Source organism: Engystomops pustulosus, chromosome 5 (genome assembly GCF_040894005.1).
Source record: "Engystomops pustulosus chromosome 5, aEngPut4.maternal, whole genome shotgun sequence".
NCBI classification, from domain to species: domain Eukaryota; kingdom Metazoa; phylum Chordata; class Amphibia; order Anura; family Leptodactylidae; genus Engystomops; species Engystomops pustulosus.
The window spans coordinates 168,417,581-168,444,536 of NC_092415.1; the positions used below are offsets into that span (position 1 = coordinate 168,417,581).

The 26,956-nt window shown below is 44.4% G+C and overlaps 1 protein-coding gene across 1 annotated transcript in view; it reads right to left on the reverse strand.

Annotated features, from left to right (window-relative positions):
* Positions 1–10,587: 10,587 nt before the first annotated feature.
* NFE2L3 (NFE2 like bZIP transcription factor 3) overlaps positions 10,588–26,956 on the reverse strand; it is a 41,340-nt gene continuing 24,971 nt past the window's right edge. Inside the window, exon 5 of the mRNA XM_072153750.1 lies at positions 10,588–19,958. Coding sequence (XP_072009851.1) covers positions 18,723–19,958 — 1,236 coding nt within the window. The 3' untranslated portion in view covers positions 10,588–18,722. The remainder of the gene's footprint in view (positions 19,959–26,956) is intronic.

A 26,956-nucleotide genomic window follows, 5' to 3' on the forward strand; every position in this document is an offset into this window, starting at 1 on the left:
TTATTTAATTCCTACCCTACTGGCTGCATTAGGACTCTGTGCTGCATGACAGACTATTGTCCAGTGATGGTGAACCTTTTAGCGAGAGTGCCCAAACTGCAAAGCAAAACCTACCCCTACTTATCGCAAAGTGCCAATAAGGTACCAAAACCTCGGATTTAAAGGAAACCTACCACTTGAAGTGGCAGATTTCAGATGGAAATACCGGGCACCAGCTCAGGGTGAGCTGGTGCCGGAGCTTATTTTTGTTAGTGTTTTAAACCGCTGTATTGCGGTTTAAAACACTTTTTAAACTTTATAGCCGGCGCAGGGAGGTACACGTTCGGCGCTTACCATGCGCGTGGCTACATAGGAAGTGAAGGAGAGCCGTGCGCATGGTAAGCGCCGAGCGCGTACCTGCCTGTGCCGGCTATAAAGTTTAAAAAGTGTTTTAAACCGCAATACAGCGGTTTAAAACACTAACAAAAATAAGCTCCGGCACCAGCTCACCCTGAGCTGGTGCTCGGTATTTCCATCTGAAACCTGCCACTTCAAGTGGTAGGTTTCCTTTAATATAGAAACAAAATATCATACATTCAAATGTTTTATCCTAAAATAAAAACGCAACAGAACTTAAAAGGTTGTATGTGACATTCTGCTAGTAGTGTACTGGGAGCATGAATGAGGACGGTAATCTGTTGCATCATTGACCAACTTTGATAAATGTTTGAAGCTTTGCTCTGGGGCTCCCTGGAACAGGACTGCTACAACTACAATAATACGTGTATGCACAAGAATATAATGTGATTGAAGCCCAATAATGCCAAAATAGATGACTAGAAAATCTGCTGCAGTGCTATGATAGTGATTTAAAAAAAAAAAAATACATAACTAGGAAAGTACTGGGGTAACAGTCCTGTTTAAGTTCACACAACTTTTGGGATATCAGACATAAACTATTACACAGGACTGCTGCAGGCTGCCTGCTTTCTTTCCTTAAACAGGGCTACTTTTTCTTTCATGTCCAGCAGACAATCCCGTGTTACATGTCATACTGTACACATGGCTGCTTTTCATTGAGTAAGAGGCAGCAGTCCCATGTAAGGGACGAAGGGTGTATCTGCCTCCGCCTAGTGAAACCTATGGTGCAATAAGATGCAGCATCTGTTACTCGAATGGCTTTTACACCATGCAACGCTGTATACCCAGGACTGCTGCAGCCTATTACTCCACCGATTACCATGGACTGCTGCTAAAATTTGTCAGTTATACTCTTTACTGGACTGCCTGAGGGAGCGTGAGGCAACAGTCCTATGTATGTAATTTACATAGGACTTCTGTTTTTCCCTTCATATAAAGGAGACAGTCCTGTGTAAGCAATGGTGCAGTACTATATACAGGAGTGTCTGCTATGGATTGGGCTCCAGCCGGTATACAGTGAGGATAAGGGTTGTTGGGTGACACAGGAGGCTAAATGGAATAAGCAGAACTGAAAGTTCACCCACCAGTTCAGCTTCTCACAGCCCGGACCTCTGTACTGCATTATCTCATCTTCTTTCTTATGACATGGAAAGAAAGCAGGGGATGTGTGAGTATCCAGCATCGGTGACTTTCAGTGGTTGGGGCATCACCACCCCTGCTATAGGCTATTGTATGAGTGATCAAAATTATAAGCCGGGTCAGGAGAAAGCATAGCACAGTAGTTGCAGAACCTTTTTCAGCCTACTCGTCCCAGATTTAGCAGCTGAAGTGCTTGACGCTCTACCCCCCCCCCACATTTGTTGTGCTTACAAATCTTGGATATTGATGTGTATAAAGACTAGTTTTTCTGAAAATGTTAGAACACTGAGGCAGAACAGCAGATTCTTTTACTTTTTAGATAAAAATCTGTTTACAAACTTGGTGCAGACTGCAAGAAATACATAACTTTCCACCACGTTCCCATGACGGCCCCCACCTGGAGGTTGCTCCTTATATCCTGTAGGGACAGGAAGTCACAAAAGTTTAAAAGGCTCCTCCCTAGCACCCCACACCAGTGTCTTCCTGTCCCTAGGGGATACAAGTCGCAAGAGTTTCCTATCTGAGGAACACAAATGGTAAGGTTCTTAGGAACCAGTCCGCTCCCACACTTTCCTAAGTGCTGGGAAAAGACCTAAAGACACCCCCGTCCCCTGTACTCTCCCCTGCTAGAACCTATCCAACGGTCCCGCGCGGCTAATGCTGGGTTCAGCAAGGGGAAAGAAGAATAGAGTACAGGGGCAGAAAAGTTACCTGCCGGGCCGGCGGCCAAAAGTTGGTTCTCCGCTCCGGGGAAGAGGAAAATTGGAAGCGGCATACCTCGGGGAAAATCTGTCGCACGCTCCGGCATCGAGTCATTGTGGCGCGAAATTCTGGCGCATCACGAGGAACTTCCGGTCCGGACATCCAATCAGGTAACACTTCCGGGTCTCTCCGGAGGGGGTGGGGGAGGAGCCCAGACATAAAACCGCCAAGCCTCAGGCATATGGCGTTGGTCTCCACATGGCAGATGAAGCGATTAACGTGTTCCAGGTCCTGGTACCTGTAAGTACAAGCCCTGGGCTACCTCTGTCACATTTCAGCTTTTCTATGTATTAATGGCTGTTATTATGTGTACCTTCTCAGGGCAAGGATCAGAAAGAGCCCAGAGAAAAGGAGCCAAGAGAGAGGGAAAAACCAGTTAAAAAGCCTTCCAAACGTTGTGGGCTGTGTAATGCAAAAATGGCAGAGGATTATAAAAAGAGTTTATGTCCAGACTGCTTAAATAAAATCCTCAAAGAGGAAAGATCTTCTTTAATAGATGAATTAAGATCAGTGATTAAAGAGGAAGTATCCTCATCTATTGCGGCCCACTTACCTGAACCCCCTAAGAAAAAAACTAAATATATCCAAACATCCTCTTCTGAAGAGGATTCGGATTTTCCCTCAGGATCCCTTAGTGAGAAAGTGGAGGATGACTTTGAAGAGACTCAACCTAGAGATCTAAATCAGGCAAAATATCTATTTTCCTCAGAGGAACTGGATAATCTATTGAAAGCATTAAAAAATACTCTAGATATCGAGGACGTGGTTGAACCATCCTCGGTTCAGTCTGAACTCTTCGGAGGACTAAAATATAAAAAGAAACGGGTCTTTCCAGTGGTAGACACATTAAAAGATCTAGTTCTAGAGGAGTGGAAAGCCCCAGAGAAAAGAATATCAGTTTCTAAAGAATTTCGCAATAGACTACTGTTTGAAGATAATGCTTTATGGGACTCTATACCTAAAATAGATGTTCAGGTCACCAAAGTGGTTAAAAAAACTGACCTTCCCTTTGAGGATATTGCACAGCTTAAAGACCCTTTAGATAGGAAGGCTGATGCCCTTTTGAAAAAAGCGTGGGAAGCATCCTCCTTAAACATAAAAACAAACATTGCGTCCACTTCTGTAGCTAGAACCCTCTTTTTGTGGCTCTCAGAATTAGAAAACCACCTTATAAATAAAACCCCTAGAGAATCCATCATAGAGTCCATGCCCCTCTTAAAATCCGTTACCGCATTCCTTGCCGATGCATCTGCTGAAGCCTTAAGATTCTCGGCTAAAGAAGCGGCCCTGACTAACTCAGTCCGTAGGTCATTATGGGTAAAACAGTGGGGCGGTGATGTTAAATCAAAGACCATGTTATGTGGAATTCCATTTCAGGGAGAATTCGTATTTGGCAGCGAACTGGATTCTATCCTGGAAAAAGCTGCGGACAGAAAAAAGGGGTTTCCAGTTAACAAACCTTCCCCTAAAAGACCCTCTTTTTCCTTTCGCCCCTCTAGGGAAAATAAAACCCAATATAGAGGAAAGGGAAAGACTGGCAGGTGGAGCTACGCAAAAGGCGGAGCAGGTCGCGGGTACCTCTTTAACCCTGACCAAAAACAAAAAAGACAATGACTTACAGGTGGGGGGGAGGCTTTCTTATTTTGTAACAAAATGGGAGGAAATTTCTCCGAGTCCTTGGATTCGGCAGATTATAAAATCAGGTTACAGGATAGAATTTCTCCATTCCCCCCCTCAAAACTTCCAGATTTCTCCCAAATTTACCAAGACTCAAAATCTTCAGTTATGGGCCAACATTCAGCAGCTGTGTCACATGAATGTGATTGTCCCAGTACAGAAGTCAGAAGAAGGGAAAGGATTCTACTCCCCTCTATTTTTAGTAAAAAAACCGAACGGCACGTACCGTTTAATTATAAATCTAAAAAAATTGAACAAATTTATAGTAACCAAACATTTCAAGATGGAGTCAATAAGATCTACAGTACCTCTCATAGGTCAAAATTATTTTCTATGTACAGTGGATCTCAAAGACGCGTACTATCACGTCCCAATTTTCCAAAACCATCAGAAATATCTGAGGTTTGCGGTTCAATCCCCTCAGGGGAAAATCCTTCATTTCCAGTTCAGGGCACTACCGTTTGGAATTTCATCAGCTCCACGCATATTCACCAAGATAATGGTAGAAGCGGTAGCCTACCTGTGAAGGAAAAATATTGTAATAGTACCCTACTTAGACGACCTGCTCTTAGTGGCCAGAACAGAAGTAGAATTAAAAAGTCACCTACAGACATCTCTACTTCTCCTTCAGGATTTAGGCTGGGTAATAAACCAGGAGAAATCCAATTTCTCTCCAGAAAAAACAAAGATATTTCTAGGGGTAGTACTGGACTCAATGAAACAGAGTTCCTTCTTGCCACAAGAGAAGTGCAAAAAATTAAAACAATCTGTAAGTCTCTTTCAGGAGAAAATCTTTTGCAGCATCCGAGCAGCTCTAAGTCTACTGGGACTCCTGACCTCCTGTATCCAGTGCGTGGCCTGGGCACAAAGTCATACGAGAATCATGCAGGCCTGGACGATCCGGATCTGGGACAAAAATCCACTACATCTAGATCACAAGGTAAAAATCCCTTATCTAGTAAAACACTCGTTAAATTGGTGGAAAAATCCCCAAAATTTAAGGAAGGGGGTCTGGTGGAATCCCTCCCCGGTTCTCACAATACAGACAGACGCAAGCCTGCAAGGTTGGGGGGCAGTTCTCCCAGACCTACATCTTCAAGGACAGTGGGACAATCAATCCCGATCCATGTCCTCAAACTTCAGAGAGCTGAAAGCGGTCTTAGAAACGCTAAAAGCTGCACACAAATCCATAGAAGGTCAACATATCAAAATCTTCTCCGACAATACGACTACGGTCGCTTACCTACGCAGACAAGGGGGAACGAAATCAAAGAGCCTGACGAATCTATGTTGCCAAATTTTCAAATGGGCAGAATCTCACCTCCTCTCCCTCTCAGCAATCCACTTAAAAGGGATAGAGAATACAGAAGCAGATTTTTTGAGCAGAGTCGCACTGGACTCAAACGAATGGTCTCTACATCCAGAAACCTTTTTGGAGATTTGCCACCTGTGGGGAACTCCAACTCTGGATCTGTTTGCCACCTTCCAAAACAAAAAGACGACCCTATTTTTCTCTCTGGATCCCAGGGGCTCTCCATCAGGCCTAGATGCTCTCAGCCAGTCATGGGGAACAGGTCTAGTCTATGCCTTTCCCCCTATATCTTTGATTCCAAAAGTGCTGCAGAAACTGAGATCCGAAAAGATTTTTCTAATACTCATTGCTCCATTTTGGCCGAAAAGAAGCTGGTTCCCGGCTGTTCAAAGAATGTCAATAGACAATCCATATCATCTTCCCTACCGTCAGGACCTTCTCACACAGGGGCCATTATATCATCAAAACCTAAAACAATTAAATCTGACAGCCTGGATCCTGAGAGGTCGTTCTTAACAGCCAGAGGACTCTCTAGTGAAGTTATCAGCACCACAAAAGCAAGCAGGAAACCAGTAACAAATGCCATCTATCAAAAGATCTGGAAGAAATTCTGCTCCTGGTGCGGAGACCGTCCTCCCTCTCTGGGAACCCCAAACCTAGCTCAAGTGTTAGACTTCCTACAGTCAGGGTTTTCCTTGGGTCTTAGGCCAAGCACACTCAAGGTCCAGATTTCTGCACTTAGTGTTTTTCTTGATTTTCCCCTGGCCAACCATCAGTGGGTCAAAAGATTTATCAAGGGGTGTTCCCGTATTAGACCTTACATTAAAAACCAAACTCCCCCTTGGGATCTTTCCTTGGTGTTAGACCATCTTACAGGGCCTTCCTTTGAACCTCTAGAGGCAAAAAACATAAAAAGCCTTACACTAAAAACAGCCTTTCTTATAGCCATCACTACAGCTCGTAGATTAGGAGAAATTCAGGCCCTTTCATGTAAAGATCCCTTCTTAAGAGTCCTAGAGGATAGAATAGTCCTTAAACTAGATCCCTTGTTTCTCCCAAAAGTGGTATCTAACTTCCATCGCAAACAAGAAATTATTCTTCCCTCTTTCTATCCTAACCCTAAAACAGACGGTGAAAAGAAATGGCAGACCTTAGATGTTAGGACAGCGGTGGCGAACCTATGGCACGCGTGCCAGAGAGGGCACGCAGAGCCCTCACTGCTGGCACGCGCCCCATCCTCCCAACCACTGCCAGGTACGGACAACCACTGTCCACACCTGGTTGTCATGGCTGTTAGCAGTATCGGAGCTATGCTCCGATACTGCTAACGGCCATGACAGAGCAGGGCGCTGACACTTCCTGCTCTGTCACTCCGATCACTGCAGCGCACAGGACAGTAAGCGTCCCAGCGCTGGCAGCATAATGATGTCATTACGCTGCCAGCGCTGTGCACCTTACTCCGTGTGCGCTGCAGTGATCAGCCAGAGGAACGCGGAGTCTGAGGTGAGTTTTTTTTTTTTTGTTCAGCGCATCCACGGGGCATAGATCAGCAGGAGGCTGATTTCCTGCCCGCTCCCGCCCCTGCCCTAAGCAACCGGCCCGAAACGCCGCTATCACAAGCCCCCCCCGCGCCCTCTCCCGAGCCCGCTATCGCACCCCCTCTCCCAACCCCCCCCCGCCCAAACTCCGCCCACTACTGCAATTTGCCTGCCCGAACTCCGGCCGTTCTCACTACCCCCCCCCCCCCTCAACTCTGGTCACTGCCCCCCATCACCCCCTCCCCTGGAACGAATACCTCATAACCCCACTGCCCCGAACTCCAGATGCTGCATTACCCCCCCCCCCAGCCCTAACTCTGGCCGCCCACCCTCTACCCATCTACCCTACTGACACCCCCCCCCCTCCCCCGGAACAACAGACACCTGAACTTCTGCCCGCCAGCATGGCCGCCACCTTGGACAACCAAAGAGTAAGTAACATATGTATTTCTATGTATGTATTCATGTATGTGCATATTATATTATATATTTATATGTGCATTTATATATACCTCTGTGAGGGATTATTTTTTGCGTAACATATTTTACTTCTCATTTATTATTCCATGTCGTGCACTGGGAAGCTGTAGATTTTAATACTTTCGCTGTGCGCTCCAAATCATTTGTCTCCTTTATTCTTTGGTTCGATGCAATCACAGTGATACCAGACTTGTAGGTTTTATTGTGTTTTAATACTTTTTCAATAATTAAAACAGTGTACGAAAAAGAAAATAGTTTCGCCATCTTGTGACGCTAATAACTTTAGTGCACGGAGCTGGGGAGGTGTGAGTTTTTTTGCTTAATGAGCCGTTGTTTTCATTGCTACCATTTTGAGGACTGCGGGACCTTTTGATAACTTTTTATTACTCTTTTATGTGATGTAAAATGGTGTAAAAGTGGCGTTTCAGTGTGTATAGGACTGCTGGAATCCGAGCTCAGGCAGTCCTGTGTAAATTGATTCTAAACTTTACCGTCAGTTTTCTGGTTAAATTGCCGTACTGGCACTTTGCGATAAGTAATTAGGTTTTGGGTTGCAGTTTGGACACTCGGTCTCTAAAAGGTTCGCCATCACTGTGTTAGGAGGACTGTGCTTCTGTATCTAGAAGCTACACAAAGTTGGAGGAAAGATTCTAACCTATTAATAAATTTTGGGGGTAAAAACAAAGGCTGTAAAGCCTCTAAAGCAACACTAGCCAGGTGGATTAAATCTACCATCATACTTTGTTATAAATCAGCTAACACTTCCCTACCAGAATGTATTAAAGCTCATTCTACTAGAGCCATAGCAACTTCATGGGCAGAAAAAAGAGGCGCATCCTTAGACCAGATCTGCCGCGCAGCCACGTGGTCAAGCTCCTCTACATTCGCAAAGCACTACCGCCTGGACATTGCCTCTCAGAGCGATCTGTTGTTTGGCAGAAAGATTCTCCAGGCAGTGGTCCCTCCCAAATAATGGGTAATCTGGTAAGTCTCCAGGTGGGGGCCGTCATGGGAACGTGGTGGAAAAGATGGAATTAGTCTTACCGGTAATTCGGTTTCCACTAGTGACCATGACGGCCCCCCATTATTTCCCTCCCTTCCTTCCTTCTTGGTAACGGGTCCAAAGGTGTATGCACTTACATCCTTCCAAGTGGTACTTTGGTAGACACTGGTGTGGGGTGCTAGGGAGGAGCCTTTTAAACTTTTGTGACTTCCTGTCCCTACAGGATATAAGGAGCAACCTCCAGGTGGGGGCCGTCATGGTCACTAGTGGAAACCGAATTACCGGTAAGACTAATTCCATCTTTTTTCTATAATATTTCATTTAATCTAGATGTGGTGTCCTCATGACAGAAGGGTGTGCAGATACCTTTGTAGTAATGTTCTGAAAATGTGTCAGGTTGTGAATGTAATGCTAAATTTCTATTTACATTTTAGGGCACATTCACATGGCCGTCTGCGGGGACGTACATGCGGCCGCAAATTTGCGGCCGCATGTACGTCCCCATAGACGGCAATAGCGGCGAGGCGCAGATGCGGTGCCACACATGTGTGGCACAGATCCGGCCCGCACACCGCAAAAAGATAGAGCATGCTCTATCTTTTGGCGTGTGTGCGGCCGTGCGCCGCTATTCTCTATGGAGGGAGGAGGGGCTGCCTCCTCCTCCTCTCCAGCACACGGCGGTATGCCCGCACGGCGGGCATACCGCTGTGTGAATGTACCCTTACTCGGAGCTGAAGTTGCTTATTTTGTTTTGATGATTTGGCACAGACTATAGCTAGAAAATAGCCCAGAGGAAAGGGTAGTTCTTAACTGCACCCGAACAGAGACTACTGTAAGTATGTGTCTGTGTATTATGACTACAAGTGAGCACTGAGGGTTATCAGCACAGCTTATCTGCACAGATCTGATACTGCAGATGACAAGGTGGTGGAGGGGAGCAGCATGAGGCCAAGAGAGACAAAGTTCTGCAGTATCACAGACTGTGATGGAGGAACTGATGGGGAACAGGGGAGATCTTGTACCTAACTATTCTGTGCAGGAGACATCTGTATCCACAGTCAAACACATCAAGCTCTGCTTCATACAGAGAGAGAGAGCTTTGTCATATGACCTCCTCCTCTGTGAACAGCAGCCCCTCATCTCCCATGAAACTCAGATAAACAAACTACAGGACTCCAGGTCTTATCACCAGAGGGAAAGGAAGCAACTACTGCAGCACTGTCTGAGGGGTATAGCAAAGAAACTGTTGCATAGAGATAACCTCCTAAGAGCTATTGATTTGTGGGGGAAAAAAAACTTAAGTTACTCTTTAAGGGGTAAAAGGGTAAAAGAAACAATGTGACTTGTATGTGCTGCTCACTCCTCTGCCCCCACCTTTGTGCTCCTGTACAGCTCCTCCCTCCCCCACTGATGTCATCTCACTGGGCTGTGAGCTATAGTAATGGGAAGTCTGTCTCTTAGTAATACTGTAATATGCAGTATATAGTAGTATCAGAAAACCTTGGCTTAAAGTATCCTAGGGGGTCTAAAAAAATCTAAATCACCCCCTTTCCAAGAACTGATATAAAAATAAACAGTAAAAATCGAACATCTTAGGTATCACTGCATCCCAAAATGCCCAAATTTCCCATAAGGGAAAATAGCGCCCAAATGTCTGATACACCACTTTTCCGAAATAAAAAGTGATCAAAAGGCCGTACAGTCCTCCAAATGGTAACAATGAAGACGTCATCTCACAAGGAATGGCATGTCACCCAGCTCCGTACACCGAAGTATAAAAAAAACTTCTTGGAGCCGGAAGGTGGCGAAATGAAGATTTTTTTTTTTTTTTGTAAAGAAGGTTTTAATGAATTAAAATGACCCTATTGAAATCACATGTGATGTTTCTTTTATTTTTACCGTGTGCGGGTGGGGAAAGGGGTAGTCTTATACGGAGAGTGTATCCCAAACCCTAAATTTTTACTGGAAAAGTTGGGGAGCGGCATCTTCACACCCCTCTACAACCACTTTGCGTGGAGATGGCGCAAAATGGGAATTAATTGCAATTATTTCATTGTTTGTACAAACTCTGATAAATCTCCCCCCCAGTGTTGAACGCCCTCTTCTCACAGCACTCACTTGCAGAACCTGCAGCCGTCTCCTCCCTCTCCTTACACAGGCCGCTTTTCTCTAGCAAGGTGCACGACGCAGATTCATATCTGCGCCAATATCATGTGCCAATAAAAGGAAATAATTTTTTTTTTTATTTTACAAAAACACAGACTCAATACCCAAAATTTCCAAAGAAGCAGTTTATTGGTTACTTTTTTTTTAAAATTTTCAACATACCCTTAAAGTAGTACACCGAGAGTTTACAGTAGCAGTCAAGTAACCATGTCCCCGCACACAGCACTATGGGCTTTCACTGGCTGTAGATGGCATCACACATGGGAATATCATTCCTTATCGGTGACCCCAGCTATCCCGGGTCACAGAGCGTTCGGGGGTCAGATACAGTAGTGCAGAGTCGGCTTATAATTTGGATGCAGGTCTGTTTGTCCCCCAATTCTAGTGCAGTAATGTAGAATACTTATCTAGGTGGCACAGTTATGTCCGTCAACCAGCAGTAGGCTCCATGCAGGAATGCATCAGTCTAGGCCCACAGAAATGCACACACAAAAAAAAAAGGATCTCACCAGATCATCAGAAGATCCAATCACCATTAGGCTGTTCCCAGTGGTGGTTTGTATGAATTTACATAGGGCTTAATTTTCATTGGGCACCAGTAACATAGACCCTTAGGCTACGTTCATACCTTGTTTTTGCCAGGAAGATTCCCAACCTGTTCTTACAACGTATGGCACAGACATATCCCACTGTACGCTTATACTAAGGAATATTTCCTGCTCCCTCCTCCCCCGATTGATGTGATGAGTGGGAGTGTACATTGGCGGAACAGCCGGTGACTGATTGCAGCCGATGTTTGGGGTGTTCCAGACCTTCCTTCTGCTGAGTGATGTATTTGTTCAGCGGATGCTGGGGAGGGGATGTGCAGTCTTGCTGCATCCCCTATCCCCCCCCCATATACTTGAGTGGCCACCACTGAGTAACACATAGCTTGCTCATCCTTCCATCCTCCTTTTGCCGAGTCATATACTGACAAAAAACTATCCCTCCGCCTGCCAGTATAAGTCTATGTATGTGCTGAGCATGTACATCGGGAGCTTTCCGGGCATATACGCTCAGCATATACATAAAACACAATGTGAATCTAGCCTATGGTATCACAACAAAGGGAGGTCTATTTTCATGGTGGGCTAAAGGAAATAGAAACTACCCTAAGATTCATTAAGGAATAAAGAAGATTGAATTCAGTGTACGTCCATGTGCAGACCACGTAATCTCTGTGTGGTTTTTTTTTATATACGACTGGAAAAAATGCATCGTAGACACCAAGACTAGTGCCACACAACATCAGTTTTATGAACGTGAATGGTTGTCACTACAGGCTATATATTTTACCAGAGAGGCCAAGCGTGTTCGTAGGATTACATTAGCCAAGTTTGCCTTTTGCATACACACCTCTGTTGGTATTATTTTCCTGCCAATACCCTAAAGGCCATGTGAAAAGAATCTAAGGGCTGGCAAAAATTGCAGGGAAAAATATAGCGTTGTCTCACCTAATATCAAAAAGGTGCTTATTGAAGGTGTAGGTTACTAACAAGAAACGTTACCAGGGTAGGTACAAGGCCCTAATACAGTCAGCCATATTGTACTCACCCCCTTCAAGTTTCTCCATTTCTGTCAGGAGTTGTGGGTCACATGACCCCCGGCAGTAGGACTTGGGACTTCCTGTTATGTCACGTATGCTGTTGGCTTCTGGGGGATGGAGGAGGCCCTGTACTATATACTGTTTGCACGCCCAGATCATGATAACCACTAGGGCAGTGATGGCAAACCTTTTAAACACCGAGTGCCCAAACTACAACCAAAATCTGCATATTTTTTCGCAAAGTGCCAATGCAACAATTTCAGCAGTAACTTATTACTCCCTGCTCTTTCACAGGTTTAAATTGTATAGGCACCTGAGGACACCAATACAGTGGAAAGAAGGAGAAGAAGTTTGGATTATCATTGTAGCTTCCTTCTAGGTTCCTGGGCTGCCTGGGACTGCAAGAGGCCTTTAGTCCGGTCTGGCGAACCCTGCCCTGAGGTGATGGCAAGGGTGCCCATATAGAGGGCTCTGAGTGCCACCTCTGGCACCCGTGCCATAGGTTCGCCATCACTGCACTAGGGTCTTGTACTTACCCTGGTAAAGTTTCTTAATATTACAAGGTAAGACAACACTTTATTTCTCCCTGCCATATTTGCCATAAATACCAAAACCCTAATAGGGAACCCATATTTCATTCATCCCTCAATTTTCTGGCAGGAGTTGTGGGTCACATAGGACTCGAACTTCCTGTTAGGTCACATATCCTGTTGGCTTCCGGGGGATGGAGGAGGCCGTGTACTAATTACTGTATGCACGCCTCCTCCGTAGTTTCATGCAAACGAGGATGTCATCGGCATGCCCCTCCAACCACTCATATGGGAGTGGTTATCATGGAGGGGGCGTTGCATACAGTTATTAGTACACGGCCTCCTCCATTTCCCGGAAGCACATGCAAACAGAACATCTATTGTCTGTGCCCAATATTCCATTCCCTTATAACCACTTACAGGTCATTTTTATGCTTAGGTAGAATAATTTTTTAAGGTTACAAATTTGTTCTAGGATAAAATTTAGAGGCACTGGCCCACATTTATCAAAAACACTGTGGAGTGTGCAGGGGGCACCAGATTCATGAATCTGGCGCCCCCTGCTCTGCTCCAACAGAGTGCACAAACCTTTTACTGCATTACTGCAGCAGCACAAATGTTTCGTGGACACTTCATACATACATGTGTAAGCAGATTGCACTGAACTGGTGCAGGGGCTTTAATAAATGTGAGCCATCATCGGAGCAATTTAACAAATCTGCATGGCACCTCTTACGCTATAGTTTTTGGTATTATCACTTTTAATAATTAGAATTTTTTTGTTAATTCTACCACATATATAACACACATGTTACTAAAGGCAGGGAAGTTACTAGAGAGACCAAGAAGCGTATGGAGACTGATAACAGGCAATGCTCCATGCGGATAAAAAGTATGAAAATGATTGAGATCCAGTGACCAATCCACTTCCTGTAAAGGAACTTATAGATTTTGCCCTTCTAGGTAGTGATACACTGTTATATCTGCTCTGTATTCTAGGTCGGCCCATATATTACATTTTAGTGATCTGTGTGAGGTCATGTATATATATACATGACCTCACAACCCTTCAATGTACTGTATATGGGCATACAAGGGAAGCTAGCTCAGCAAAGGATTATAGAGAATATATCTGTGTATATTATAAGAGAATATGCTATAAATGTAACACCTATACATCCCCATTGTTCCTTAGAGGAGTAAGTTCTAACTGCAGTATATAAATCATACTGACACTTGTGTTTCTCCAGATACAAGACAAATAGTACCTTGTAATACTAATAAGTGGTAAAATCTGGTGACCTGTGGTTGTATCATCTGCAGCAAATGTAACATATATATATATATATATATAATATATATAACATATATATGTCCTGTGCGAGTCTTGCTCCGGGCTGCTAATTATGCACAACCTTGTCACCTCCCTATCCCAGGCTGAAGACCAGGGTGATGCCATGCGAGAGGCATTAAGTCACACCTCTTGCGTGATATCTCTTCCCTCTCCCAGCATGGAAATGCAGGGACGTGCCTAATTAGCTCCATGCTGCTAATTATAAGTTTGTTTTCTAGGTGATCCCGGAGTGCGCTGGGATCAAGGTGAAGAGAAGCAGGGGTGAGTATTTGTAGCCTTTTTTGTTAGTGGTGGATTTCCTTTAAGCACCATTTGTGCCAGAGGTCCCATCAACAGTCTTCCTATGCCCTACACTGACGATGGCAACACTAGAAGGAAAGGGAAGGATCGTTTACATCCCTTGAAGATTATAACCAGCCATACATTAATATGCCAAGTACATTTTCAACACTCCTGACACTCTTTTCATCCTCTTGCTAGCTAAACAGAAAGAGAAAATATCTTCTCTTCCCTCCTTATGTGCTCTAGAATCTAAAATCTCTGCTGAATTCCATCTTGCTAGACAGATAGACAGAGAAAAGTTCACTGAGGTGTCAGATGACAGCGGGTCACAGTAGCTACGGGTATCATCTACCAGCACAGAGAACAATGCAGACTAGAAATACAGGTTGCAGAGATGAGAGCTTCTAAAAATGAAGATCACATAATGACCGGAAAAAGTGTAATTCCATATGTACTCACTGGACAGTGTCAGAGGATGAAGGACAACCCGCTGTGAGAAACAAATATCTCAATATATTTTTAGGAGGAATAAGAGAGGGAACAGTATAACAAAGAGTGTACACGACCACGTGCAGAGCCTGTAAACTGGCCACCATAGAAGTCTAGTACACCCGGTCAGGGTGCACAAATCACGTCTCATCACACTATGACCAAGCAGGTCCCATTTTTGACCTGATTTGGGGCACGCCACTCGGCTTCCTATAGAGAGGGAAGGGGTGAGCGCCACTTCTCCAGATTCCAGCCCGGGTGCAGCAGATGGCCGTCTGCATGAGTCCGTAATAAAAGATGTTCCAGAATTGTTATATTATGGGGAATACAATTATTTACCAAGACAGAAAGAAGATTAGAGTGTGGTCAAGGCTCCCCCTAGCGATAAAATTTTTAGCCAATCCTCTGCAATTAGATCCCCTTATATGTTGATATCCCCTGTACAGATCAATTACTGTCAGAAACGTGGACTGATCATAAAGGCATTTGTGTAAAATGTCCTAGTTGTGAGCTTTAACATGTAGCACCATGGCCCTAAACAAAAAAGAACAAAAAAATAACTTTAAATAATCTGAATGTTTTATGAGTAGCAGTTATTTGGTCGCTATATCCACAGACATTTATACTGAAATAAAAGGGAACTTTAAAGAGGACCTGACAGGACAATAAAATACTATAGCTGCTCATACTAAAGTAAGAAGCACCCCAACCCTCCCCCAGTTATCGCAGTGTTAAATCTCTAAGCTTTATGGGAACACACTGATAAGCTAGGAAACAATCCACTATGTAGCTTACAGCGCTGCCGCATATTCATGAGGGGGCGGTCAGAAGAGGCGGTGACTGCGGCATGAAGCCTGGCAGTCACCACCGGCATGTTGTATGGGAGTGGCACGAATACTCATGAATACTCCGCACCGCTGTAATCTAGGTCCGACGATTGTAGTGGACTGTTTCCTAGCTTATCGGTATGTTCTGATAAAGTTTCAGATTTAACAATGTGATAAATGTGGAGGGCTAGGGAGCGGCTTACTTGCTTACTTTAGTATGAGCAGCTAAAGTGTTTTTTGACCTGACAGGTCCTCTTTAAGCTTTGCAAACAGAAATGTGACAAGTTTATACTATAACACTCGGTAATAGATAATACAGAAGAGGAAACACCCAACAATGGCTAATTATCATAATCTTACAAGTCAGCCATGATGGTGTCTTTTTTGGTGTATCAATAGTTATACCCAGTGGTGGACACCAACTTTGGTCCACTTAGGTCACAGGTTTACAGGCCAGTACTCTGAACTCATAGTGATATATGATGCATGGAGTCTGTGCTTGCCAGACTGTGATCCCGCTTATAGCAGGGACTCAAATAAATTCGCACTTGGTCTGTGAAATCTAGCCCGTGGACAGTCTGTTATTCACCAGTCAAGAAGTTATGTGCTGCCGGAGAGTCAAACAATTATAATGTTAACTGCATTCCTGCCCTTGACCACCCAGGATGTGACTCTAAACCCCTCTACTACTCCAGATACCAAAGGATCTTCACCCCCTTCACCACCCTCTTTGTTGAGACCATCCGCTTTGCTTTGTTGAGAAAATCTTTTTAGATACTTGAAGATTCAGTTTGCAGAAACCCTGGAAGAGAAGAGGGTCCTACTTGTGGCTTTGTCCACTAATTGATATACAATATCATAATATTTTGTGAGCCCTGCTATATTACTATTCAGGCCTTGACTGCAAGATGGTTTCAGACATGCAAGTAAATGTAGAAATTTATTAAAGGGATTGTCCATATTCAGCAAATAATTGATATTGTTTGAGAAATTAAAACTGATTCAGTTTTCCAATATTCTTTCTGTATCAATACCAGGTTTTTGTAGATCTCCGCAACAGGAAGCTTCATTGTTTACTTCCTGTGGATAGAAGCCGGTCTCTGGTCATGTGATGTCACACAGGTGCGCGGTTCGTTATAACACACAGCTCTGATTACTGTAACGAGCCGTGCACCTGTGTGACATCACATGACTAGGGACAGATTTCTGTCCACAGGAAGTAAACAATGAAGCTTCCCGTTGAATAACAACAACCAGAGATCTAGAAAAAAAAACCCCAAGGAATATTTACAGAAAGTATATAAGGAATCTGTATAACTTTTCAGTATAAAAACAATATCCATTAGTTTCTGAAAGTGGGCGACCCCTTTGGATGGCCTCATCAATAACTCCTACATTTCTCAAACAACTCCTCCTCGAGAAGCCTTTAGAGCAGTGGTTCTCAACCTTTCTAGTGCTGTGACCCCGCAATACAGTTCCTCATGCTGTGGTGACCCCAAACCATGCAACTCGCAGTAAAAACATAGTAAAATTGCGGCTCCGATGGCTTTAGGCGACCCCCGCTGGGGTCCCGACCCACAGGTTGAGAACCACTGCTTTAGAGATAGTTATACGGTGGGTGTGAGAACAGAAGTTCAATCCTAAACCCCTGTATGGTACCGGTGTCAGTTCGATCACTTTAGTATAAGGTTATTATCATAGTGTGACATACAGTCTGCATGGATACAGTGGGCATTGAATTTCTATATTATTACTCAGTATTGGTTAAAATTACTGCTTCATATTTCAATAGTGTAATTGTCAGCTACATAAATTTAGATATATTTGAAGCTTTAGGTATATTTGACATGTTGCAGTTATATTTATGTAAATATTAAACTAGTCTACAAAAGAATTCCCTGCACAGCAAGATAGGAGGAAGGCCTGTAACACACAAATCACTAGAAATGAGCGAAACCAGCGTTCCCTTTCGAGTTCAGCCGCACGGCCTGCTTGTATTGCCAAATTGTTGGCCAAACAGCCAAACCGGCAAAATATCACCCATAGCAACTAGTAATGATTATGATTGGATAGTTGGTGCCAATCATAGCCATCGCTAGTTGTTATGTTATCACCTATTCCCATCTAGTTGGGTCCAATCATCTATTTATCACCTATCCCGGTCACGTGTAATAAGGTAATTTTGCGTACCTGTCCCTTTAAAGGGGGCATCCATTTATCAGTAATCTCCTCCAACCATTCACTCTTTATGTAAAGCCAAGATGTGCTATCTTATGGCTTACAAAATTATTCAGATTAAGAAAAAAAGTAAGACAACCTCAGGGAAAAAATAGTTGTGGGGGAGGGGGGAAAGTCTAACAAAGTGGATTTCTGGAATTACCTGTGTATATCCCTGTAGTATAAATGCAAAATAACAGTATCGTAAATTAACATTTCTTTAGCAAATATTCTCATGGTACAAAAAAATACTCTGTCAGCCAACATGTACACTGGAGAAATCACATATCAAATAACAGAAAAGAAGCAACTCCAGCCTGCTAGAAATGATAGTCTTCAACACGTAACGAAAAACACGATCAGCCACCAGGACCTCTTGAAACAGAGTTGAACAAAAGTGTAAAAAATCATACAAATCATAATTTATAGCTCCATAGACACACCATATGTATAAATAAAAAAAACATAAAGAACACAATAAAAAGGTTAAGCCAGAACTTGACATGAACAATGTGCTCCAGTGCGACAGACTAAATCTAAGGTCACTTTGTATTTTATCAACTTTTTCTGGTGGCAAGCTCTTTTTTGTCGATATGCCAAATGTCCATATTATATATATCTTTAAAAAAAAATCCAATTTTACCAGAAAATTGGCCCCATTTTAACTTAAGAATGATTGGTTCTTTCAATAGCGGTCTTATTGTTAATTTAAATCTATACGCATAAAGAAAAGAAAGCTGCAAATAACGGGTTATACTGTACGACCATGCAGATATTCATTTGTGGCATACCAGGAGGTCTGTACAAGTTTAGTGCCGGTCGAGGAGGGCAAGAGCAGCTTCTTCGAGACCAGAGAAGACGTTCAAGCTGGCAGCTGAACAAAGTATCTCCAAAGTCTAGTTAATCTCTCCCAATTTACAGCATTTTAGTTCATGCCACCGATGATTTTTAGATGGTTTGTTCATTTTTGTTTCTTTTCCTTTTGTGTATCCTTTTTTTGCTCCGATTTGAATAGTCTCCTTGGGACAACCATGATGCTGCCGTCGCTATTACAGTGCAAGGCGTACTGGCTTGGATTGACAGGTCTGCCCTGCTCATCTCGTAGTCGGCTGAATACGTCTCGGTAGAGGTCGTTTAGTTTTTGCTTCATGTGGTTCACCGACTTACTACAATGAGCTTGTTCTTTCAGTAGTTTTTCCTTCTGAACTTTCAGCTGATTCACGTCGTCCTCCAAGTTCAGAATGACATCCAGTTTACGCTTGCGACAGTTCTGAGCAGCCACCTTATTCTTACCCCGGCGTCGTATATCTCGTATAACAGACACCTGGCTCTCGGTCAGATAATGCTTAGACAACATACTGTTAAACATTTCTACAGGCATACTCACAATTTCATCCACCGAGAATGGGATTCTCAAGGATTTTGCTCTACGTTCATCTCGACTGAGGTTTTTGTCCATTGTGTTGACGCACGAGCTTCTTACCTTGCTGGATTTCACTGACCAGCTATAGTGATGTTCTGGGCTGGGCTCCGAATGATTAGGCAGTTGATTATATGTATGGTTATGATGAACGTTGTGTAATGACATCTCAGTGTAATAGTTGGCGTCATCCATTTGACAAAATTTGTTGATTTCAGAACCACTTCCTCCTACTGCTCCCTCTAAACCATCATATGAGGTTGATTCAGAATCACTGCTATAGCCAGCTGCGCCTTCTTCCTCCCCAAATGTTATAGAAGAAGAATCAGATATGCTTGCAGACGTTGGACTACGGCTTGAATTTAAGGATAGTCCAGAATCTGAGTCTGGTTCTTCAAATAACTGAGAAACTTCCAGAGGATCAAACCCTTCTTCCAGTGCTAGAGACATTAGATTAATCTCATCAAATACATTCTCATCAAGACCCGAAAGAAGATCTTGATTAGTTGAGTTTCTGGAATTATTGTCAGTATTTGGAAAGAGATTGGACAAATTTGTGGCACTTAACGGATCTCCAGAAATTGCACTTGAATTCAACTGCAGTAGGTTCTCCTGTCTATGGTCTTCACTGGACCTGGCAGCAGGACTTGATGCAAACATGGCTTCCTGTAGACTCATATCTTGGCCTACTGCCTCATTGACACTCTCATTGAATGGTACTGAAGTGCTGATGGCATTGTTGGTGTTAGAAATGGATTGAATGTCCTCCAATGTAATCTAAAGAAGTAAAGATAAATCGTAAAGAAATGTTCAATAGACTGGGGGAAGATTTACTAAAAGTGTTCAAAAACTACAACGTCAGACTTATAGTGTGCCAGATTATTATTACCGTCCAAGACCACTTCGTGGGTCACAAACAAGGGAATGTGATCCCTTGTTAGTGGCCGTTCTGTCATTGGCAGAAAGGATGACAAAAAAAGACAACACAAGCCACAAAAATGAGCAGGAATAGGACCTGCTGTATCATTTATAACGACTAACACAAACAATGCGTTTGCATAACTTTTGGTGCAACTTACGCCATGCCCATTTTATGCTGTTCTTTAGGGCTAAAACACACGTCCTTGGTTGGTCTGTGGATCCCGGAACGTGCACTGGCCGGAATGAACAAACCCAACTCAGTGCCAAAGACGGAACTCCAAGTAGTACATAATACAAGGAGTCCTTTCTGCCCTGCAGAACATTATACAAGGAGTCCTTTCTCCCCTGCAGAACATGATACAAGGAGCCCTTTCTGCCCTGCAGAACATTATACAAGGAGTCCTTTCTACCCTGCAGAACATGATACAAGGAGTCCTTTCTACCCTGCAGAACATGATACAAGGAGTCCTTTCTACCCTGCAGAACATGATACAAGGAGCCCTTTCTACCCTGCAGAACATGATACAAGGAGCCCTTTCAACCCTGCAGAACATGATACAAGGAGTCCTTTCTACCCTGCAGAACATTATACAAGGAGTCCTTTCTGCCCTGCAGAACATGATACAAGGAGTCCTTTCTACCCTGCAGAACATGATACAAGGAGCCCTTTCTGCCCTGCAGAACATGATACAAGGAGTCCTTTCTACCCTGCAGAACATGATACAAGGAGTCCTTTCTACCCTGCAGAACATGATACAAGGAGTCCTTTCTACCCTGCAGAACATTATACAAAGAGTCCTTTCTGCACTGCAGAACATAATACAAGGAGTCCTTTCTACCCTGCAGAACATGATACAAGGAGCCCTTTCTGCCCTGCAGAACATGATACAAGGAGTCCTTTCTACCCTGCAGAACATGATACAAGGAGCCCTTTCCTTCCTGCAGAACATGATACAAGGAGTCCTTTCTACCCTGCAGAACATGATACAAGGAGCCCTTTCTGCCCTGAAGAACATGATACAAGGAGCCCTTTCTACCCTGCAGAACATGATACAAGGAGTCCTTTCTGCCCTGCAGAACATGATACAAGGAGCACTTTCTACCCTGCAGAACATGATACAAGGAGTCCTTTCTGCCCTGCAGAACATGATACAAGGAGCCCTTTCTCCCCTGCAGAACATGATACAAGGAGTCCTTTCTGCCCTGCAGAACATGATACAAGGAGTCCTTTCTACACTGCAGAACATGATACAAGGAGTCCTTTCTACCCTGCAGAACATGATACAAGGAGTCCTTTCTACCCTGCAGAACATTATACAAGGAGTCCTTTCTGCCCTGCAGAACATAATACAAGGAGTCCTTTCTACCCTGCAGAACATGATACAAGGAGCCCTTTCTGCCCTGCAGAACATGATACAAGGAGTCCTTTCTACCCTGCAGAACATGATACAAGGAGCCCTTTCCTTCCTGCAGAACATGATACAAGGAGTCCTTTCTACCCTGCAGAACATGATACAAGGAGCCCTTTCCTTCCTGCAGAACATGATACAAGGAGTCCTTTCTACCCTGCAGAACATGATACAAGGAGCCCTTTCTGCCCTGAAGAACATGATACAAGGAGCCCTTTCTACCCTGCAGAACATGATACAAGGAGTCCTTTCTGCCCTGCAGAACATGATACAAGGAGCCCTTTCTGCCCTGCAGAACATGATACAAGGAGCCCTTTCTCCCCTGCAGAACATGATACAAGGAGTCCTTTCTCCCCTGCAGAACATGATACAAGGAGTCCTTTCTACCCTGCAGAACATGATACAAGGAGTCCTTTCTACCCTGCAGAACATTATACAAGGAGTCCTTTCTACCTTGCAGAACATGATACAAGGAGTCCTTTCTACCCTGCAGAACATGATACAAGGAGTCCTTTCTACCCTGCAGAACATGATACAAGGAGCCCTTTCTGCCCTGCAGAACATGATACAAGGAGTCCTTTCTGCCCTGCAGAACATGATACAAGGAGTCCTTTCTGCCCTGCAGAACATTATACAAGGAGTCCTTTCTCCCCTGCAGAACATGATACAAGGAGCCCTTTCTGCCCTGCAGAACATTATACAAGGAGTCCTTTCTACCCTGCAGAACATGATACAAGGAGTCCTTTCTACCCTGCAGAACATGATACAAGGAGTCCTTTCTACCCTGCAGAACATGATACAAGGAGCCCTTTCTACCCTGCAGAACATGATACAAGGAGCCCTTTCAACCCTGCAGAACATGATACAAGGAGTCCTTTCTACCCTGCAGAACATTATACAAGGAGTCCTTTCTGCCCTGCAGAACATGATACAAGGAGTCCTTTCTACCCTGCAGAACATGATACAAGGAGCCCTTTCTGCCCTGCAGAACATGATACAAGGAGTCCTTTCTACCCTGCAGAACATGATACAAGGAGTCCTTTCTACCCTGCAGAACATGATACAAGGAGTCCTTTCTACCCTGCAGAACATGATACAAGGAGCCCTTTCTGCCCTGCAGAACATGATACAAGGAGTCCTTTCTACCCTGCAGAACATGATACAAGGAGTCCTTTCTACCCTGCAGAACATGATACAAGGAGCCCTTTCTGCCCTGCAGAACATGATACAAGGAGTCCTTTCTACCCTGCAGAACATGATACAAGGAGCCCTTTCCTTCCTGCAGAACATGATACAAGGAGTCCTTTCTACCCTGCAGAACATGATACAAGGAGCCCTTTCTGCCCTGAAGAACATGATACAAGGAGCCCTTTCTACCCTGCAGAACATGATACAAGGAGTCCTTTCTGCCCTGCAGAACATGATACAAGGAGCACTTTCTACCCTGCAGAACATGATACAAGGAGTCCTTTCTGCCCTGCAGAACATGATACAAGGAGCCCTTTCTCCCCTGCAGAACATGATACAAGGAGTCCTTTCTGCCCTGCAGAACATGATACAAGGAGTCCTTTCTACCCTGCAGAACATGATACAAGGAGTCCTTTCTACCCTGCAGAACATGATACAAGGAGTCCTTTCTACCCTGCAGAACATTATACAAGGAGTCCTTTCTGCCCTGCAGAACATAATACAAGGAGTCCTTTCTGCCCTGCAGAACATGATACAAGGAGTCCTTTCTACCCTGCAGAACATGATACAAGGAGCCCTTTCCTTCCTGCAGAACATGATACAAGGAGTCCTTTCTACCCTGCAGAACATGATACAAGGAGCCCTTTCCTTCCTGCAGAACATGATACAAGGAGTCCTTTCTACCCTGCAGAACATGATACAAGGAGCCCTTTCTGCCCTGAAGAACATGATACAAGGAGCCCTTTCTACCCTGCAGAACATGATACAAGGAGTCCTTTCTGCCCTGCAGAACATGATACAAGGAGCCCTTTCTGCCCTGCAGAACATGATACAAGGAGCCCTTTCTCCCCTGCAGAACATGATACAAGGAGTCCTTTCTCCCCTGCAGAACATGATACAAGGAGTCCTTTCTACCCTGCAGAACATGATACAAGGAGTCCTTTCTACCCTGCAGAACATTATACAAGGAGTCCTTTCTACCTTGCAGAACATGATACAAGGAGTCCTTTCTACCCTGCAGAACATGATACAAGGAGTCCTTTCTACCCTGCAGAACATGATACAAGGAGCCCTTTCTGCCCTGCAGAACATGATACAAGGAGTCCTTTCTACCCTGCAGAACATTATACAAGGAGTCCTTTCTGCCCTGCAGAACATGATACAAGGAGCCCTTTCTGCCCTGCAGAACATGATACAAGGAGCCCTTTCTCCCCTGCAGAACATGATACAAGGAGTCCTTTCTACCCTGCAGAACATGATACAAGGAGTCCTTTCTACCCTGCAGAACATGATACAAGGAGCCCTTTCTGCCCTGCAGAACATTATACAAGGAGTCCTTTCTACCCTGCAGAACATGATACAAGGAGCCCTTTCTCCCCTGCAGAACATTATACAAGGAGTCCTTTCTACCCTGCAGAACATTATACAAGGAGTCCTTTCTACCCTGCAGAACATGATACAAGGAGCCCTTTCTGCCCTGCAGAACATGATACAAGGAGCCCTTTCTACCCTGCAGAACATGATACAAGGAGTCCTTTCTCCCCTGCAGAACATGATACAAGGAGTCCTTTCTACCCTGCAAAACATTATACAAGGAGTCCTTTCTCCCCTGCAGAACATGATACAAGGAGCCCTTTCTCCCCTGCAGAACATGATACAAGGAGTCCTTTCTCCCCTGCAGAACATGATACAAGGAGTCCTTTCTACCCTGCAGAATATGATACAAGGAGTCCTTTCTACCCTGCAGAACATTATACAAGGAGTCCTTTCTACCCTGCAGAACATGATACAAGGAGCCCTTTCTGCCCTGCAGAACATGATACAAGGAGCCCTTTCTGCCCTGCAGAACATGATACAAGGAGCCCTTTCTGCCCTGCAGAACATTATACAAGGAGTCCTTTCTACCCTACAGAACATGATACAAGGAGACCTTTCTACCCTGCAGAACATGATACAAGGAGTCCTTTCTACCCTGCAGAACATGATACAAGGAGTCCTTTCTACCCTGCAGAACATTATACAAGGAGTCCTTTCTCCCCTGCAGAACATGATACAAGGAGCCCTTTCTGCCCTGCACAACATTATACAAGGAGTCCTTTCTACCCTGCACAACATTATACAAGGAGTCCTTTCTACCCTGCAGAACATGATACAAGGAGTCCTTTCTGCCCTGCAGAACATGATACAAGGAGCCCTTTCTGCCCTGCAGAACATTATACAAGGAGTCCTTTCTACCCTGCAGAACATGATACAAGGAGCCCTTTCTGCCCTGCAGAACATGATACAAGGAGCCCTTTCTGCCCTGCAGAACATGATACAAGGAGTCCTTTCTACCCTGCAGAACATGATACAAGGAGTCCTTTCTACCCTGCAGAACATGATACAAGGAGTCCTTTCTACCCTGCAGAACATGATACAAGGAGTCCTTTCCTTCCTGCAGAACATGATACAAGGAGCCCTTTCTGCCCTGCAGAACATGATACAAGGAGCCCTTTCTACCCTGCAGAACATGATACAAGGAGTCCTTTCTACCCTGCAGAACATGATACAAGGAGCCCTTTCCTTCCTGCAGAACATGATACAAGGAGCCCTTTCTACCCTGCAGAACATTATACAAGGAGTCCTTTCTGCCCTGCAGAACATGATACAAGGAGCCCTTTCTCCCCTGCAGAACATGATACAAGGAGTCCTTTCTGCCCTGCAGAACATGATACAAGGAGTCCTTTCTACCCTGCAGAACATGATACAAGTAGCCCTTTCTGCCCTGAAGAACATGATACAAGGAGCCCTTTCTACCCTGCAGAACATGATACAAGGAGTCCTTTCTGCCCTGCAGAACATGATACAAGGAGCACTTTCTACCCTGCAGAACATGATACAAGGAGCACTTTCTACCCTGCAGAACATGATACAAGGAGCCCTTTCTGCCCTGCAGAACATGATACAAGGAGCCCTTTCCTTCCTGCAGAACATGATACAAGGAGCCCTTTCCTTCCTGCAGAACATGATACAAGGAGTCCTTTCTACCCTGCAGAACATGATACAAGTAGCCCTTTCTGCCCTGAAGAACATGATACAAGGAGCCCTTTCTACCCTGCAGAACATGATACAAGGAGTCCTTTCTCCCCTGCAGAACATGATACAAGGAGTCCTTTCTACCCTGCAGAACATGATACAAGGAGTCCTTTCTACCCTGCAGAACATTATACAAGGAGTCCTTTCTACCTTGCAGAACATGATACAAGGAGTCCTTTCTACCCTGCAGAACATGATACAAGGAGTCCTTTCTACCCTGCAGAACATGATACAAGGAGCCCTTTCTGCCCTGCAGAACATGATACAAGGAGTCCTTTCTACCCTGCAGAACATTATACAAGGAGTCCTTTCTCCCCTGCAGAACATGATACAAGGAGTCCTTTCTACCCTGCAGAACATGATACAAGGAGTCCTTTCTACCCTGCAGAACATGATACAAGGAGTCCTTTCTACCCTGCAGAACATGATACAAGGAGCCCTTTCTGCCCTGCAGAACATTATACAAGGAGTCCTTTCTACCCTGCAGAACATGATACAAGGAGCCCTTTCTCCCCTGCAGAACATTATACAAGGAGTCCTTTCTACCCTGCAGAACATTATACAAGGAGTCCTTTCTACCCTGCAGAACATGATACAAGGAGCCCTTTCTCCCCTGCAGAACATGATACAAGGAGTCCTTTCTACCCTGCAAAACATTATACAAGGAGTCCTTTCTCCCCTGCAGAACATGATACAAGGAGCCCTTTCTCCCCTGCAGAACATGATACAAGGAGTCCTTTCTACCCTGCAGAACATTATACAAAGAGTCCTTTCTGCACTGCAGAACATAATACAAGGAGTCCTTTCTGCCCTGCAGAACATGATACAAGGAGTCCTTTCTCCCCTGCAGAACATGATACAAGGAGTCCTTTCTACCCTGCAGAACATGATACAAGGAGTCCTTTCTACCCTGCAGAACATTATACAAGGAGTCCTTTCTACCCTGCAGAACATGATACAAGGAGCCCTTTCTGCCCTGCAGAACATGATACAAGGAGCCCTTTCTGCCCTGCAGAACATGATACAAGGAGCCCTTTCTGCCCTGCAGAACATGATACAAGGAGCCCTTTCTGCCCTGCAGAACATTATACAAGGAGTCCTTTCTACCCTACAGAACATGATACAAGGAGACCTTTCTACCCTGCAGAACATGATACAAGGAGTCCTTTCTACCCTGCAGAA